The 16501-nt window shown below is 44.2% G+C and overlaps 1 protein-coding gene across 1 annotated transcript; it reads left to right on the top strand.

Moving 5' to 3' along the window:
* The first annotated feature begins 2908 nt into the window (after window positions 1–2908).
* On the top strand, window positions 2909–16230 carry PSME3IP1 (proteasome activator subunit 3 interacting protein 1). Its single transcript, XM_079316393.1, has 7 exons — window positions 2909–3019; window positions 6026–6171; window positions 6361–6459; window positions 8278–8400; window positions 12248–12380; window positions 14315–14379; window positions 15485–16230. Exons 2-7 carry the CDS (start codon window positions 6042–6044, stop codon window positions 15700–15702), a joined length of 768 nt encoding a protein of 255 aa, XP_079172519.1. The 5' UTR covers window positions 2909–3019; window positions 6026–6041; the 3' UTR covers window positions 15703–16230.
* Window positions 16231–16501: the final 271 nt, after the last annotated feature.

The following is a 16501-nucleotide window of genomic DNA, read 5'->3' as shown; positions in this document are numbered from 1 at the left end:
ATTGCAGTGAAATTCCATATATAGGAGGCTGAAGGTAAATAAAAAGGAAAGTTAAAGACCTTGGGGAAGCCAATAAGCCCACCCTCCTGCAAACACACACTGGTATCAGAGCTGATGATAAGGGAGGTGTGTGGGCAAGCTGGATTAGGTCTATCAGCAATCTAAGAGTGGGTAAACAACCAAGGCTAAGCTAATAAACAATCATCATCAGCAAGAATTACAACAAGAGTTGTGCAGAATGCAAAACACAGCACTAAAATACCCTGGAGGAGCTTCCCACTCAAGTGATGGACAGAGAAAGCTGAAAACTTTCAGCTAGCAGGAACCTCAAGAGAACGTCTGGATGAAAAGGGAAGAGACAAGAAGCCATCAGGCAACTACAATTGTGCTTCACTCATCTGAAAAAGAACACACCACGGGAAATTCACAATCTGTTCAAGCAGACCTATAAATAGGAACAAACAGCAGAGATTGGGGCACAAAGCAATAACAGCAATGTCCTAAAGGCAGGGACAGAGGAATGGGTGCCAGGAGGAGAAAGGACCTCTTTTGCTGAGTGGACTTCAGCAGAGAACAAAAACACAGGCAGAAGCGCTTATAGAAGAATGGGCCCGATTTAGATCAAAGAACAGATCAATTCTGTGCATTTGGATAAATGCAAAACAAAAACACATTTAACAGCACTACAGACTCTTAAAATAATACGACAAGTTTAGAGAATGCACAGCCCTCTGGAAATTCACAGTCAAATCCAGGAGTACAAGAGGAGGCGAGATGCAAGGGAATATTTCAGATGGCTCAGAGGTGATGAGAACATTCATTATTTAAAAATCTGTATAGTTTAACAATAGCAGAAATTCAAATATCAGGAAGAAAACAAGGGAAAGTCACAGTACACAAGCGGATGCAGGTTTCCACATGACAGTAATCTCATAGCAGTGATGGATGCAAAGAAAATTAGTAGAAAAGAACTGAGCTCAGGACCAGCATGAGAAAGAAAACAACACCAAAACAAACGCATTCATTCAATGCAAGACAAAGGACAGAAAAACTAAAATCCTGAGGGAAAGCTAGTGCTAAGCAGAAAAAAAATCTCTTATACTGAATAAACACTGACACAGACATATAATAATTAAAAAAAAAAAAAATCACCAAACACACCAGCATTCAGAAAACAGAGCTGTATAAATTTAGGAGAGAAAAGCAGTTCTTATGCCTGCATCTCTTCATGCACCAAAGTTTCACTACATCAGAAAAACTGATAACACTGGCTGAGCACTAAAATGAACTCTGGGCTCAGGGATAAGAGTTGGCAAGAACGAAACAGAAAATGAAACGTAAAGTGACTACAATCACCCTTGGGACCAACATTAAGATTGTACCTAGAAGGGACAGTGCACCTACTGCTACACAGCAGAACATACAAAAAACAGCAGCTCCTAAAAAGAAGGGGTCACTGAAGGCCTGCGAGACAGAAACAGCAACCAGCAGGACAGAACCAAAGGACTTAAAAGAGAAACTCGTGCTCCATATGAGCAAAATACAGACAGTGAACAAATCCTGCTGTAAGCACTGAAGAGCCGAGGTGTTACCGCACCTGTAGCAAAGGTGCCGCTGCCTAATCTACCGCCCAAGAACTGGAGGAAAAAAAAATAAACAAAAAAAAATCCAGGTAAATGAGAGCATTTGGTGGCCCGCTACACACCTTCACATCTCCTCTGCAAAGACAGAAAACTTGCTGAGAAACATTTTCGCATTGAGAGCATAAAGTTTTCAGGATTCCGACTGCTCGCATTCGTGTAACAATATTCAAGGGCTCAGCAACACTGTGGCTGCCGGAGCAGCGGGTCGGGGCTGCGGCTCCGCGGTCCGATGCCACTTTGCCCCTCGCACACCGAGCCCGCCGTAGCCAAGCCCTTGTTTTGCAAGTCATACGAGCCCCGGCAGCTCTGCCCGCACCGCAGCCGCCGTTAGAAGTTCCAACCCCTCCCGGCCCCGAGCAGCGCCGGGCTCGGGGCTCGCCAAACCCTCCGTTCATTCACCTCTCGCCGCTTTCTTCAGCGAGCTCCCAGCTCCACACGCCAGCCCAGCTGTGCCCAGCTCCGGGGCCTCGGGAGAGCCCAGCGAGCCCGGGGGCTGCACCGTGGCCACTCGCCTCTCCACCCTGCCTGCCCTCCCCAGGACAGGAGGGACCGGTAACCGCGGCGAGCAGCCGGGGAGTCCCGACAATCCTGGGGAGCGCCTGCATCAAACACCAGAGCCGACGGGACCCCGGCCGCTGCCGGGGGGCTGCGCTGGCCCGGCCCCCGCCCCAACCGGGACCTGCGCCGGCGGCCCCCGGGGCAGCGGAGGGCGGGGAGGGCTGAGCACGGTGTATTCACTCGTTAACGCACGGCCGGCAACCGGGCCGGCAACCGGGCCACCAGCGGGGCCACCAGAGCCCAGCCCGCCGATGTCCCTTCCCCTCAGCCCGATGCGCGCCCCGCTCCGCTCCACCCCAGCCACGCAGAACCCGCCAGCCGGGCCGCGCCCGCCCTGCCTCACCTCAGCTCCGCGCAGCCCCGCCGGGAGCGCAGCGGGGCCGCCGCGGACCCCGCGCCCTCCGCCCCTGCCCAGCCCCGGCCCGGCGCTGCCGCCGCTCCTTTGTGCCGAAAGATGGAGGCGACTCACGGTGCGGCCCCGCCCCGCCCCAGGCCCCGCCCCGCCCGCGGCCGCGCCCCCCGCCGTCTCCCGGGCGACCCGCCCCGCCCTCGGCCCCGCCCCCGGCGCCGGAGCTTCGCCCAATCACGGCGCGGGGCCGCCGTGACGTTCTCCCTCCAGCCAATCTCCGTCCGCTCCGCGCGCCTCTCTGCCCGCCGTAAGAGCGGCGAGGATTGGCTGCCGCGTGGGCGGGGCTACCGGAGGAAGGGCTCGCTCGGTTGGCTGCGGCGGGCGGAAGGGGCGGGGCGGCCGGCGGAGAGGAGCGGGGTCAATGGCGACGCTGCGGGCCCGACGGTGCCGCTCGCTGTGAGGGGCCGCGGTACGTGCCGGGGGCGGGCCGGGGCGGTGGGGCCGGAGGAAGCGCCGGGGGGCGGGGATAGCGGCCGCGGCCCGGCCTCCGGGCCCTTGGGGTGCGGGGGTGAAGAGGGCCGGGCCTGGGCCCCGTGCGGGCGGCGGGCCGGGGGCCGCTCCCGGGATGAGGGGCTGGAGCGAAGCGGGGGAGAGGAGGCGGCTGTGAGGGCTCGGAGAGATCGGGCTCGGCACTCCCGGGAGGGTTCCCGCACCGAGCTCCGGGCGCACCGCAGGAAGCGCGGCCCGGGGGCGGGTTCGGGCCGTGGGGAGCGATTCATCCCCTCCGTCCCCGGGCGGCTCCAGGCTCGGCAGAGCCCGATTTGATGTGTGCGGGCAGCGCTGCCCGACTCGGTTCAGTGGTGGGTTGGTGAAATGGGTAGTGAAGTCCTCTTTGTTATTAATGAGGACTGAATGTGCTGAGAGGTCCCGAGACACCGTCGCTGCTCTACATCTGCTCCAGCCTAGGAGGTGTCACGGGTCATGAAGTTTAGGAGGTTTTTTGATCCTGGGGGTGTTACCATCTGGTATTATAAAAACCTGCAACGACTGTGACAAACTTTTGTCACTTTTAGTGACAGCATAGCCCTAGAATACAGTCACCAGATGCAGGCATAGATAAATAGGGAGTAGTTGCCAAGTGCATGTTTTTTGTCTGTTCTGGCTTGTGTTTGTTTGCTTCAGATGGTAGAGGACAGAATACAGCAAGATTAGCAAACTTTATAAGTGCGAGTGAACTTTAATGTGGTGCTGCTTGATGGGGGTTTTTCCCCCCACATCTCTTTTCCCCACGAAAGGATTGTCAGTATCAGACACCAGTTTTGTGGATGGTGTTGAAAATGCTGCATCTCAGGCCATACTTAAACCTTAATCCACTTATTGTATCCTAAAATATATTGTCTGACTGACCCAGATGGTTTACTGCTTTAGTCCCCAGAGAATACTGTGTTCTTGCAGAACCCCTCTCAGTTTGCTTTTATTACTTTCTGTCAGCATTGTATTGGAACCTTTTGTTTCCCCCTAAATATATAGGTTGAGATGACACAAGTGGAGGAACAAATTATGTTGTTTATGCAGTACTTGGATAGGAAAGCTGGCCTTGTGATCAGGATATGTATGCAGCAGTGAGATTCAATTTTCATCTTCTCTGTAGGTTTCCAGCTTGAACCACCTTCAGAAATTACACTCAAGGAGCAAATGTTCCATGCTTTCTGGAAAGTGGACTTGTCTTAGGGTGAATTTCATTGTTAGATGTTAAAAAAGATAGAAAGAAAAGTTTTAAAAAGAGAAAATCCACAGCCCTGAATCTGTCCTTCCTGTCCCCTTCTCTTAAAAGAATTCTTTTGTCTTAACTTCTTCTAATAATGCTAACCTTAAGAATGCATCCTGCTGTAACAAATATTTGTCCAGTGCTCTAACCTGGATTTCTCCTGAGACCTCAAAATTTTCATTTTTGTTACAGGCAATACTCCACAAAAGTGTCAGTTTTAGTAAGGATTTCAGGACTTCTTGCAGGACTGATTCCTTGTGATATGAAGGAATGATGATAAACAAGTTTCTTCCCTTATTTGACTTACTGCATCCCTTCCTCCTTTCAAAAGTAACTGTTCTGTGCTGAAATGCAGACAGGGTGAGATCCCAAATGAATAGGACTTGGCAGAACTATGGGCAGTCATCTGCAGTCCTTAACTTGCTGCAGGGAGATCATGAAGTAGGAAAAAGTTATATTTGCATGTCTTTAAATGAGCGGCTCTGTGTGTTGTTTTTAAATTTTTTTTGGGGGGGGTGGAGGAGGGTGGTTTTTTTTGTTTGTTTTTTGTTTTGTTATTTTGTTTGTGCAGTACTTCTGTGTACAGTTTTGATGTACAGGCTTGAAACAAAAACAGGCATTAGGACTTCATTGTGTGGCATGGAGCTGACAGAATAATTCTGAAAGGAGACACCGAGAACTTACAGAAGCAGTTTGTTTCATCCTGCACTTACAGGTGTCAAGAAACTGAGTTTCCTTGTTAGCTCAACTACTTGGAGCATCTCCACCCTGCACCTGGTGCTGAAATCTTGAAGCAGAGTGGCTGCACTCTATGGGAAGGGGCTGTGCTCTCTCCAGGGGAGCTGCTGCTCATTTTCTAACCCCAATTCTCTTTTAGCCACAGGGAATTCCCTGTCTCACTCATCTGTTGACCTCCCAGCAAAGTCCCTGAGTTTTTATACCAGTCACAGTGTTCTGTGGTCATGATTCTCTGGAATATCCCTTTGGCCAGTTCAGGACAGCCAGGACTGTCCTGGCCACGCTCCCTCACAGCTCCTTGTGTAGCTCCTTGCTGGCAGAACCTGAGATACTGAGGAGTCCTTGACTTATGCTAAAACTGCAGGAGTGTTACCAATGTTATTGTCACACCAAACCCAAACCACACAGCTGCACCACTTACTAAGAAATTTAGCTCTGTCCCAGCCAAAACCAGAACAGTTGCTAGTTTCTGAAATCTCATTGTTAATCACTTCTAAATACATACATTCAACAACTGAAAACAGGCAACTTTCTCACATTTTTATAGGTTGGGAAAAAAGAACTTGGGAGTTGATGTTTTGCCATCACTTTATCTCTCTTCAGAATTTACATGGAGGAACAGAAAAGGGTGGGAGTGTAGTGAGGATATTTAATTTTTTAAAAATATTTATGTGAGCTAAGTAAATCCATTAAAACATGACTTTCAGAAAAACAGCCTGAGGCAGACAACTATCATGAAAGACATAATTATAAAAAAAGAGTAAAAAAAGAGTAATAGAAGATGCTTATTAGTCTTAGCAGTTATGCAGTGATTTTGTGTCTCAGTCAGTGCTTACTGTGCATTGTTCTTTAGAGAACTGAAGTTACTGTAAGTGGAGCAGCAGATCTGTTTTTTGGATATTTAATTATGTTTCACTCACTGAAAAGCATAACCAGACTCCTGATGTTTTTTGCCTGTTGTGTTTTTAGGGGACACTATTCCACAATGGATGGGGCAGATGGAACTGCTGACCTCGTGATTAACAAGAGGTTTGTGTCTGAAGCAGAGCTAGAGGAGCGGCGAAAGAGGAGGCAGGAGGAATGGGAAAAGGTCCGGAAACCTGAGGACCCAAAAGGTACAGGCTAAATGTCAGTAATTACAGGAAAAAGAGCTGAGAATTATTCACTTTAGTGCAAAATAGAAATAAAAAGTAATGGCTTTTTATATTCTATCATCTAAAAGGTTTTTACTTGAAGGAACTGAGAAGTGTTGGTGATTTAGTGTTTCTGACATATGGTCTCCCTTCCTGATTTGTTCCTTTCAGAATGCCCAGAGGAGGCGTATGACCCACGGTCCTTGTATGAAAGGCTCCAGGAGCAGAGAGAAAAGAAGCAGCAGGAGTTTGAGGAGCAATTTAAATTCAGTAAGCACCAGCAGCAAACTGCATGTGTTATATGCAACAGCTGTGCACAACTTCTGAGTCTAGGACTTATCTGTCTCTCTCTGAGAGGAAAACAAAAGCTTTAGGAGAGTATTATTGAATTCGTGGATTTTTAAAGGAACACTGGACACTGAGGCAGCACTGCACACATGCAAAACTCAAAAAGTGTTTGCTGCTATCAAGCTGCATGCTTGTAAAGTGTTGAATGCTGAGCTTATATTGCATATTAAAAAACCCAAACAAAACAAAAAAAACAACTTGATAGCAATCATGAAAAAGTAGAAATATGCTGTGGTTTTGTGACTTATGAACTCATGCTTTAATACATGCTTGAATCAATTAAAGAAGTCCTGTTAGAGCAGCTATTACATTTCCAAGCCATAATTACTGGACTAAAAGTGATTTGAGAGTTAAGACTATGGCTTCGAAGCAGTAAAATTACATGTTTTGATTCTTCAAAAGTGGATGTTTGACTCTTGTAATGAAATGGGAACCTAATTCTATTGATGTTTGAATTTCTGGTTTTATAGAAAAGCCCTTTGAAAATACAGATACAGATACAGATAGCAAGCAGCATTCATGCATTAAAGTCTCCAGCTGGACCTACAGGATTCTTTCCACCTAGAGAGTTTCCAGGAAACTTCAGTAAACTTTTGATCCCACTTAGTTTTGGTAACACAATTAAGCAATTCTTGCCCAAGGAGCCACCCAAAAATTGACTGCTGTTAGCCTGAATGGGAAGGGCTTCTAATAACTGTCTAGATGAATAGTTTTTCTTGCTCAGTTATATTTGATCTGCAACACCTTTGCTTTGGTAATCCAAGTACTGGAATGGAAAGTTGCCCTGAGAAGTAAACCCACTTTGCTTTTAAGGCAACCACAGCAGAATATCAGATGCCAACTAACCTGGAGAACAAAGCCTACTGCAGAGTGCCTGGGAGGGAACCTCAATAAAACCTCAGCTCAAAGGACCTCAGTGGCTGCTCCTCTTAGTTCACAAATGAGGCAGGCAGGAAATGAAATTATTTCATGTCACTTGCTTCAAAAAATGTCCCATGTTTCACTATTTATGCTTTCTGATGGGGCCCTCAGCAGTAGCACTGAGTGCTACAAGTTACTGTTTAAGGATTTATGAATGAGCTCTGCATGAGTTGGAAGGAGCAGGGATTGGCTTTTATAAAGTAACCTCAAATAATAATTGATTTCCAGAGCTTTTCTGTCAGACACAAGCTTGCCAATTATCAGTGTAAATGGATTTCCTAGTTTGTCGTTAAAGTGATTAGGGCTTGCCTGTGTGGGTGAAGATTAAAAATATGGTGATTTCATGTAAAAGCCTAAAAATCCTCCTATAGAATTAAGCTTTAATGAAGACTAAAGGTGATGTTTGAGCTAAGAGCTCTAATGATGATAACAAACAGCAAGATTTGGTCTCTCTAAAACATACTGTTTATTGTCATTCTAATTAAATAATTTGCTCAAGAGGCACTAAACATTTGCAGAGCAGGAAATAAAAACTTCCTGCTGCACTAACATGTACTTTCCTTAAAGTAGGGTAACATATTTAGGAATAATTTGTTATTATTTGGAAATTAGGAGTTGTCTTGCTTCTACTTTTTAAAAATTTTTGAACAGGTATTAAAAACTAATTAGGTTGGAATCATTTGTTCTACGACAATGTACTTCCTCTTTTGAGGAAAGAAGTAATGTGGTATTTTTAGTTATTGGTTGTTTTAAGAACATTCAGAGGAGACAGACAGACTTGGTGTTTGAAACCAACAAATTTCTTCTTTCTTTATTCAGAAAATATGGTAAGAGGCTTAGATGAAGATGAGACACATTTCCTTGATGAGGTTTCTCGGCAGCAAGAGCTACTAGAAAAGCAACGAAGAGAAGAAGAGCTGAAAGAGCTAAATGAATACAGAATATCCTTTACAATAAAGTCACTGGTGGTTACCTAGAGGAGGGTAAGAGTGGGCTGTAGTTTGTTCTGTCAGTTGACATTATTTTTATAAAACTGTTTCTTACAGAAGGTGTACAATGATAAATTTTCAAAGTTTAATGGTTTCATTGTAGCTTTGGTAGACTACTGCAATGTTTGATAATCCCCCCTCAACTCCCATTTCTTTTATACTTTTCTTTCCTTCTCCCCCTTCATTGTTTTGGGGTTTGGTTGTGGTTTGTTTCTTTTCTGTTATTGATGTCATGAAATATCATCACTAAAAAGAGAAAGAGAACATAATGAAAGCCCAGTCTATTACTTCCAATCTTTTGCTTTTGTCTTCTTATGGAAAATGACTTTTTTTTTTTTTAACTTCCTGATACCTGGTTGAAATAAGATGTGGATTTCTTTCTCTGGTACACTTTTTGGAGTATTAGATACTTTCTCCCTTGCTGATACCTGCAGGATGAGAAATTAAATGCATCTGTGCAGATGTGCTGACTTTCTTCTGGCAAGTCAGTGCCCATGGAGCCTCGTGTCCTTTGGGTAATACACACTTGCAGGCAGGACTAAGAACAGGACAGTTTAGCTTTGTTGCCAAATTAATTGCCAAATTAAATGCCTACTTTTCTTGTAGATAGGCTAGAAATTATAGGATGCTTTTCCTCTCTAATTAATGCCAGTCAGGGAGTTTGGAATGATTTGAGAATTGCTCTTTTGAGGTTTACTGAACCTATGCAGAATCTGATGGTTTCCTTGTCTCTGTTGCTTTTGAATTATGGGTGAACAAAACACAAGTTCTCAGGGGAGCTTCAGTATAAATAAAAGAGCTTGTAGACACAAGGAGGGGACCAAGACCAGTGAGCAAATAAAATTGAATAGTGCTGACACTACAAAGATTGGTGTTGTCTTGTGTTAGTCAATGATTTACAATTTGGAGCATGTCCTATGAAGAGCATCTCAATTAGCTCAGAAATGCGTTTATGAAACAGCAATCCTGACGCATTTTTTAAACTTCAAAAATAGGCTGCAGTTAGCTGATGGATTTGGAGTATTTTCTTGATTTGCTGTATCTAATCTTGGGATATTGATGGGATATATTTAGTTTTGGTGATGGTTGCTGGCGGGGCTGGCTGAAGCAGGCTGTGCAGTGTGACTGTGCTGTGGGAGCAGCTGACAGCTCTCGTTATGTCACGTACATCTGGGGTGAACCATACCAGCCCTGAGGGAATCTTAAGTTGCCTTGAATTAGCCACATAACACACAGATCCCTGAACAGCCTGATCAAGTTGTACAAGCCATCTTACCTCAGTCTTTGCACTCTTAGCAATACTGGTGGCTCTGTAGTCTTGCTTTAAAAATTAAACTGTAGAAATAATTGCTGATGGGGTGGAGGAAGGGAGAATGTTTTATTGTCATCTCATCTCATGAGAAAATCAAGTGTTGCCCATTTAATTTCCTTCTTTTAATTGTTTTTATTTAACCAGAATATTTCAAGCAATCTCAGAGCAAAATTACTTGTTTTTGAAATTTTTGGTGGTATTCTGAAATGAAAAAATATTTTTTTGCTTCTGCAGGTTGTTACTAATGGCTTGTCACTACAGTGACAAAAAACACTGTGCTGCATCTATAGCTGCTGTTTAAGTGCTCTTCCAAATTAGTAAGAGGAATGTCAACACAATGAATTTCATTATTTACTGTTTTTCCTGGTATAGCATCTGATTGAAGCTACCCAGAGGCATTAATTTCATGATAAAAACTGCATCAATATTCAGCTACAGAGATTTTTTTTTTCCTTGATTTTTCAGGTTGAACAATCACGAAATTATACATCTTCAGGATAAATATGCCTTAGAATATTTTAATGTACACTTGAGCATAAGAAATTCATATGCATGGATGAATAGGAATTTTTCTTTATCCTGCATGAACAGCTAGGTTTGTTTGTTCCTTACCCTATCCAGACCCCCCTGTTCGGATAAAGATTTACAAATATTTTTTAAGCCATTTCCAAGAAGTATTTGAGAACTAGAGCATCTTGTCTTCATTGCTATTTAAATGTAGGAACAGTCCCCCTCCCAAGAAGCTGGCTTTACTGAAGGACAGCTTGTTTAATGCAGTTGATATTTAAGATTGAGAGGTTTGTTTCTAATGTTGTCTTCCTGAGAGGGAACACGTCTTGGCTGGTTATAGCATTACATTTGCTAATGACAGCAGGATGTATAAAATACCTACTAAAAATGTGCTTTGCCTTTCTAGTTGAGGAGGTTTAGGAGAATGCCATCCTGGATGGAAGCTAAAAGCCTGTGATTTGGTATCTTTTAGAAGAAAAGTATTTGAATTCTTCAGGCAGGGTTAGAGTATAACAAGGTAAAGGACCTAAATGTGGTACTTGAACACTGCAGTGTGTGGAAGAATTGTGTGGAAACATCAAATTGTGTTCAGCACAAGGAGCTTTCAGATGACTTCAGACAGCCACAGGATGGCACTCCTGTGCCATCTCACAAATAGATAAAATTGAACAGTGATTTGGGCTGAGAAGACTTTTGTTTGAAGTAAGTCTGTGTTACTGCTGTATCCTTAGGAAAATCAAATAATAAATGGCATCTGCACATTCCTGTCGATAAAGTGATTGGTGACTGAGTGTCACTTCAAAGTAAAGTCTAAGTTTTTGGTTTTTGGGTTCAGTGGGGGGAAAAAAGATTCAGATATATGGTCCATCAACGTGAAATTCACTATCCAGTATATGTCTGCAGTGACTGGGGCATCTGTAAAACTCCAACTTGTGGGATTGTAGTCAGAAGAAAAGCTGTTAGAACACTAGATTTGAGTTTACAAAGTTGCTTTTAAACTAGGTTAATTTGCCTTTGCCTGTGCAGGCAAAATTTTTGCTGAATTTTGTGTGACTCTCCTGGCACCTCATCTACAAACAGAGTCTTTGACAGATTTCTCTTCATCACACAGGGAGACATGTTCAGTGTGTGCAGAGTGTGCCCTGACAAACACACCCAGCTCCTTCTTATCCCATCTGAGAAACCTGCTTAAGTGTCTCCACTTTGTTATAGTTTTCAGCTGCAATTCCACCTTGCTAACACTGTTTCAATCTACTTAGCTTTTCTGAGTAGTTGCAGTCTTTTTTGGGTGAATCTTGGACCACAGTTCCACATAGTCAGTGTCTCCTTTCTCATGGGATTGGTGCTTAGACCAGCAGTAGAAGCCTTGTAGTCCTTACAGAGAGATGAGCTGAAAAGGTAGAGTGCTGAAGACCAAACCCAAAAAATGGAGCTGTTCTATCTTGCAAGGCTGAAATCTGCTGGGCTCAGCAAAAAGGGTTTGAGGAGTGCATATATTGCAACTTAGCTTTTCTGCTAAGGACTAGAGTGGAGCAGCAAATTTGAATTACAAATGTGTTGATCCCTATAGAAGGGGAAGTACTGCATTTCCTGTTTGGTTTGTCTGTTTTAGTCCAGCCTCACCTTTTTGCTTTTCTAAGGCCTTTAGGAAAAGGCAGGATGGTGGATATGTTCATGGGTGCTGGGTGTTTTGTGTTACACCTTTCTGGCTTCAGAACAGCAGCTCCCAGGCTGCTGCCTGGACATCTTCACAGGCAGAGCTGGTCCTGATACCTGAGGGAGCTCCACTGACAGAGAGCCAAGTTTCTTCTCTTTTGGCTGAGGCTACCAGCTCCATTTCATTACAAATAAGTTTATTTTGATAGAATATGTGAATGAACTTCGGTCGCTGCTGTCAGCAGAGCTGCCTAAATATATCAGGGAGGAAATGTCTGTTCTCCCCCTTCCTTCCCAGTTGATCCTTAACCCTTAATTCACAGCACTCTCGCTAAAGTGGGAGTCAGTATGGACCCAAAGAAGGAAACTGAGAAGAAATTGCCCATGAAGTCAGTGGAAAACAAGAACAAATTTTCTCAGGCAAAGCTGTTGGCAGGAGCTGTGAAACACAGAAGGTTAGTTTCACACCTCTATAAATTCATGAGGAACGGAACCCAGTTAGCAGTGTAAAGGGAGGCAGGCCAAAACTGCCTCCAGAGAGTGAGGTGTAAACCTTAGCCCTAAAGAAAAAAGGGGGAAGGTATAAGAAAAGACCAGTCTTGTTGCTATAGGCTCTCACAAACTGTGGGGAAAAACATGAAGCAAATCAAATAGATAAGTGTGTGTAAAGCAAGTGGGTAGGATCTTCATTTTAGAGTGCCAGGCTTGGGCAATCCTGCTTGGGGTTCGAGGGAATCTATTTTACATCTCTGTTTGTAGATACCAGTGTCACCTCATGCATGTGATTTCATTCAGGTTGCCTAATTTATAAGCCAATTTTACCTGTGTTTAAAATGGATTGTTTTAATTGCTGCTGGGGACAGCATGGGAGAGGCAAGGTTACAAGAGAGGAGCTTTGTGCACCAGTTTGGTCCTGAGGATATCAGAGAAACTTCCCAGTGATTTGCACTGATCCATCAGCACCCTTTCCATCCCAGGGAGGTGCCAGCTGCGTTTGTGATGTGTTTGCTGCTTTGATCTTGGCCTGCAAACACAGCTGCTGGTGTGCTACAGGTTATGGAGAAACCAGGCATGTGGCACCAGACTTTTTTCCCCCCACAAATAAATAATGTAATACTTAAGATGATTACTGACATCGAATTATCTCAGAGAATGTGAGATTATTTTAGAAGCTTATCTTGTAGGGTGATGTTTAGTTCCCAGCACAGCAGTTAATTGCATGTCTGAAAACTGAAGTAAGCATTTCCACCACGTAATGTCTGTGGGGTTGGGTAACAGTTTGGGTTTTGGGAAGGCAGAAAAGAAAAACCCTGAGCTGATAACAAGCAGCCAGTAATGTTGTTTTTGTCTTGTAACTAATAGTACTTAGCCCAGTAGGATGTAGAAAAGGAGCTGGCATGTGCTTAATGGTACTTCTAAAGTCTGCAGATGGCATCTTTTTAAAGAGAGCATCTTAACTGACATGTCAGTGCCATTGCAGACTTGCTTTGCAGTCTTCTATTTTTGCCATCTTTTATTGCAAAGTGGCCCTAAGCAAGTGTGGTGTTAGCTCAACATCTGCTCCCTGAGCTTTGTAATTTCCTGTAAAGGATGTATTGCTATTAAAAGCTCTCTGCACAGAATAACCTTTCATGTGTACTGCATGTTCTGATAGGGACCAAAAAGAGTTAATGCATAATAATGTTCATGCTTCATCAGTTCATCACTGCTGAATCTGGGAAGCATTTATTTATGTGGATGCCTTAGAACTGGGAACATGCAGGAGTGGGGGGAAATCTGAGCAGTGACAGGGGAGAGCTATAGGAGCTCTGAGGAGCCAGAAGTTCAAGTCGTGCTCCTTTCTCCCAATGCCACTTTGGACCCAGAAAGGACCTTTCTGCACACTGCAGCTCTGTGAATTGCTGTAAGACTGTCTAGGCTTACTGGGTGCAAGATTTCCAGATGTTTTAGGATTTCCAGATGCTTGAAGGAGGGGAAGGAAGCCCTGCAAGGGAAAACCCATGGATTATTGGCACCAGCAAGCATGGTAATCATCCACATGTGCAAGGCTGTGGTCATGTGGGTATCTGAAGCTCAGGTAGTCATTCCCTGTCTCCTGTGGAGCACATCCTGCTGAATAGGCAGCTCTAGGTTGCTTTGCAAGGGGTTTCACCTGAGCTCTAAGAGTTGTGTTCCTTTCCCAGGTTAACAACTTGTAGTGTAGGTGTTGAAGCTTCCTTGGATCCTGCATGTTCCTCAAGGAGCCTCAGCTAATGGCAGTTGGAAGTGGTGATGGTCATCAGGGTACCCTGCTGACATTTGCTGTAGCATTTGAGGCAAAGATATAACAATGATTTCACAGTAATTAATTGTTTATGAAGAACAAGACACTTTCTCATTTTTTCCACAGTTCAGATAGTGGTAACAGTGTGAAGAGGTTGAAACTAGACACTGACCATGACGAGAAGAATCAAGGTATGTTCCAGCTTCTGCATGTGGGAAGCTGTGTGTCTGTCACTGTTGGGGTTAAATCTTGTAGAGGCTTTGCTTTTCTGTTCCTTCACTGGACAAGACAGCATGGACTTTGGCTGGCACATTCTCTTTTAAAGCAGTAGAAATGGTAAGTGTGGGTGCTGACAGCCTTCATGGAAAACAGAGCTGCAGGGAACCTCTGCAGGTTATCAGGATGTCCCCTGCCCAAACCAGTCGTGACAGATGTTTTGCTGAGGAGCTCTTAGATCTCCCCAAATAGAGACTCTTCCTTCAAGAAGTTTATTAATCTGAAAGAGTTTAACCTGATAACTAATGGAATTGTCCTTAGGTGCATTTCAAACCTAATGCTTGTTCTGTGAGCAGGAGACATGAAGAAACAGATCATTCCCTTCCTCTTCACAGCAGCATTGCATGGTATTTGTATACCTCCACTTCAGCTTTATGCTCTGAAGTGATTCAGTCCATCCTGAAATCAATTTGTTTCAGAAAATTGTGGGGAACTAGAAGAAAAATTAAGTTGTGTTCCAGCTTTAGCTGTCAGGGCTGCAATTGACTTGCTGTCAAGATACTCTGACACAAATCGGGTGAGCTGCAGTTGTGTAACGACAACCCAAGGCACTTCCTGAATCTCCTTCTGTTCAGTAAACTTTCAGAACAGCAGAAATAATTAATTAGCCATGGAAGATGGGTGATGTGTACTAGCAGAATGATGGAATAAAACTTTTTCTCAACTATGCTGTTACATTGCAAAAAAATACTCAATTACTCAAAGCAGAGACATTTATTCTTATTTAATGGGTTTGGTATTTGACAAGCATCAAACTGACAACTTTAGAATAAAAAATCTGTAATGCTAGTATAGAGCTGGGCTTAAACTAGTGCTGAGAAGAAAAAATCCCCTGAGGTAGCAAGTCCTCCCTGTCAGAATAGCTTTATTACAGCATAAAGCTGCCTTATGCTTTAATTAAACCCTGAAATCAACCATTGCTTATGTGGGAAAAGCAGGTGAGTGACACGTGGCAGTTCCTGGGCTGACTGAAAACCCTTTGCTGCACTCTAGTTTTTGACAGAGGTTTCTCTCTTCCAGAAAAACCCTCCTGTGTTCCCTTGGGGAGCAGCTCAGTGGGAGGCTCCACAGTGCACTGTCCCTCAGCAGCCGTGTGCATTGGGATCCTGCCCGGCCTGGGCGCCTACTCGGGGAGCAGCGACTCGGAGTCCAGCTCCGACAGCGAGGGCACCATCAATTCCACTGGCAAGATTGTCTCCTCTGTCTTTCGTGGCAACAGTTTCTTTGATGGTCCATAACAAAATCCCTCCGTGAGTAATGTAGTGCAGAATATCTTCCAAAGCCCTGATGGATGCTTGTTGCATCCTTCTGCCCCAAATATAATCTTTCTAGCTAACTTCTCAACTTTAATACACTCAGATACTCCTAAAGTAACTCATTATTCCCACCCCCCCCACCCCCCCCCAACTTTCCATTTCTGGGGTGCATACTGAGCTGGAAGAAAAGCTGCCATCCTAAAGCAGAAGGCACTCCTAACCATGTCACAAAGGTCTGAGGGTATGGAGGAGAGAGCTTTATCTTTTACAATTCTTATGGAAAGAATTATGTTGATTTAAGAAGTTTATACAAGACTTATAGGCAAAAAATAATCACTTGAAGCAGTGAAGTCTTGTAGAAGCAGCCATGTGTTCTGTTTTAAAATGTCATTTTTATTCTGTATTTGAAAAATGGGGGCAGAACCAAATTTGAGCAGATGGTGAAGTGTAGATTGCCATGACACTGTAAAGAAGTTTTAGTGTTACATGATTAAAGACGTTCTGAATGCATTTTTTTATCTCTGCCTGTGCCATTCATAATTGTTCTCATTCCATTAATCAATTTCTGCTGTATCCAACCAGCCCTTCCCTCAAACCACCATCCACAAGAGGTGTAGGTCAGTTTCCCACAAAAGCAGAGGTGCTGATGGAAAACTTTGGCTTTTCTGCTCACAGACTGTTGCTCCAGCACTGGGGCTTGACAAATCATGAAGCTTTTCAGCAGCAGTGTCCTGAAGGGCATGAATCTAGAGTAGGTGGGACTCCCCTGTTCAGCCATACT

The sequence above is a fragment of the Erithacus rubecula genome (genome assembly GCF_903797595.1).
Source record: "Erithacus rubecula genome assembly, chromosome: 12".
NCBI lineage: Eukaryota > Metazoa > Chordata > Aves > Passeriformes > Muscicapidae > Erithacus > Erithacus rubecula.
The sequence above is the reverse complement of the archived record's forward strand: the minus strand, read 5'-3'. Positions and strand labels throughout refer to the sequence as shown.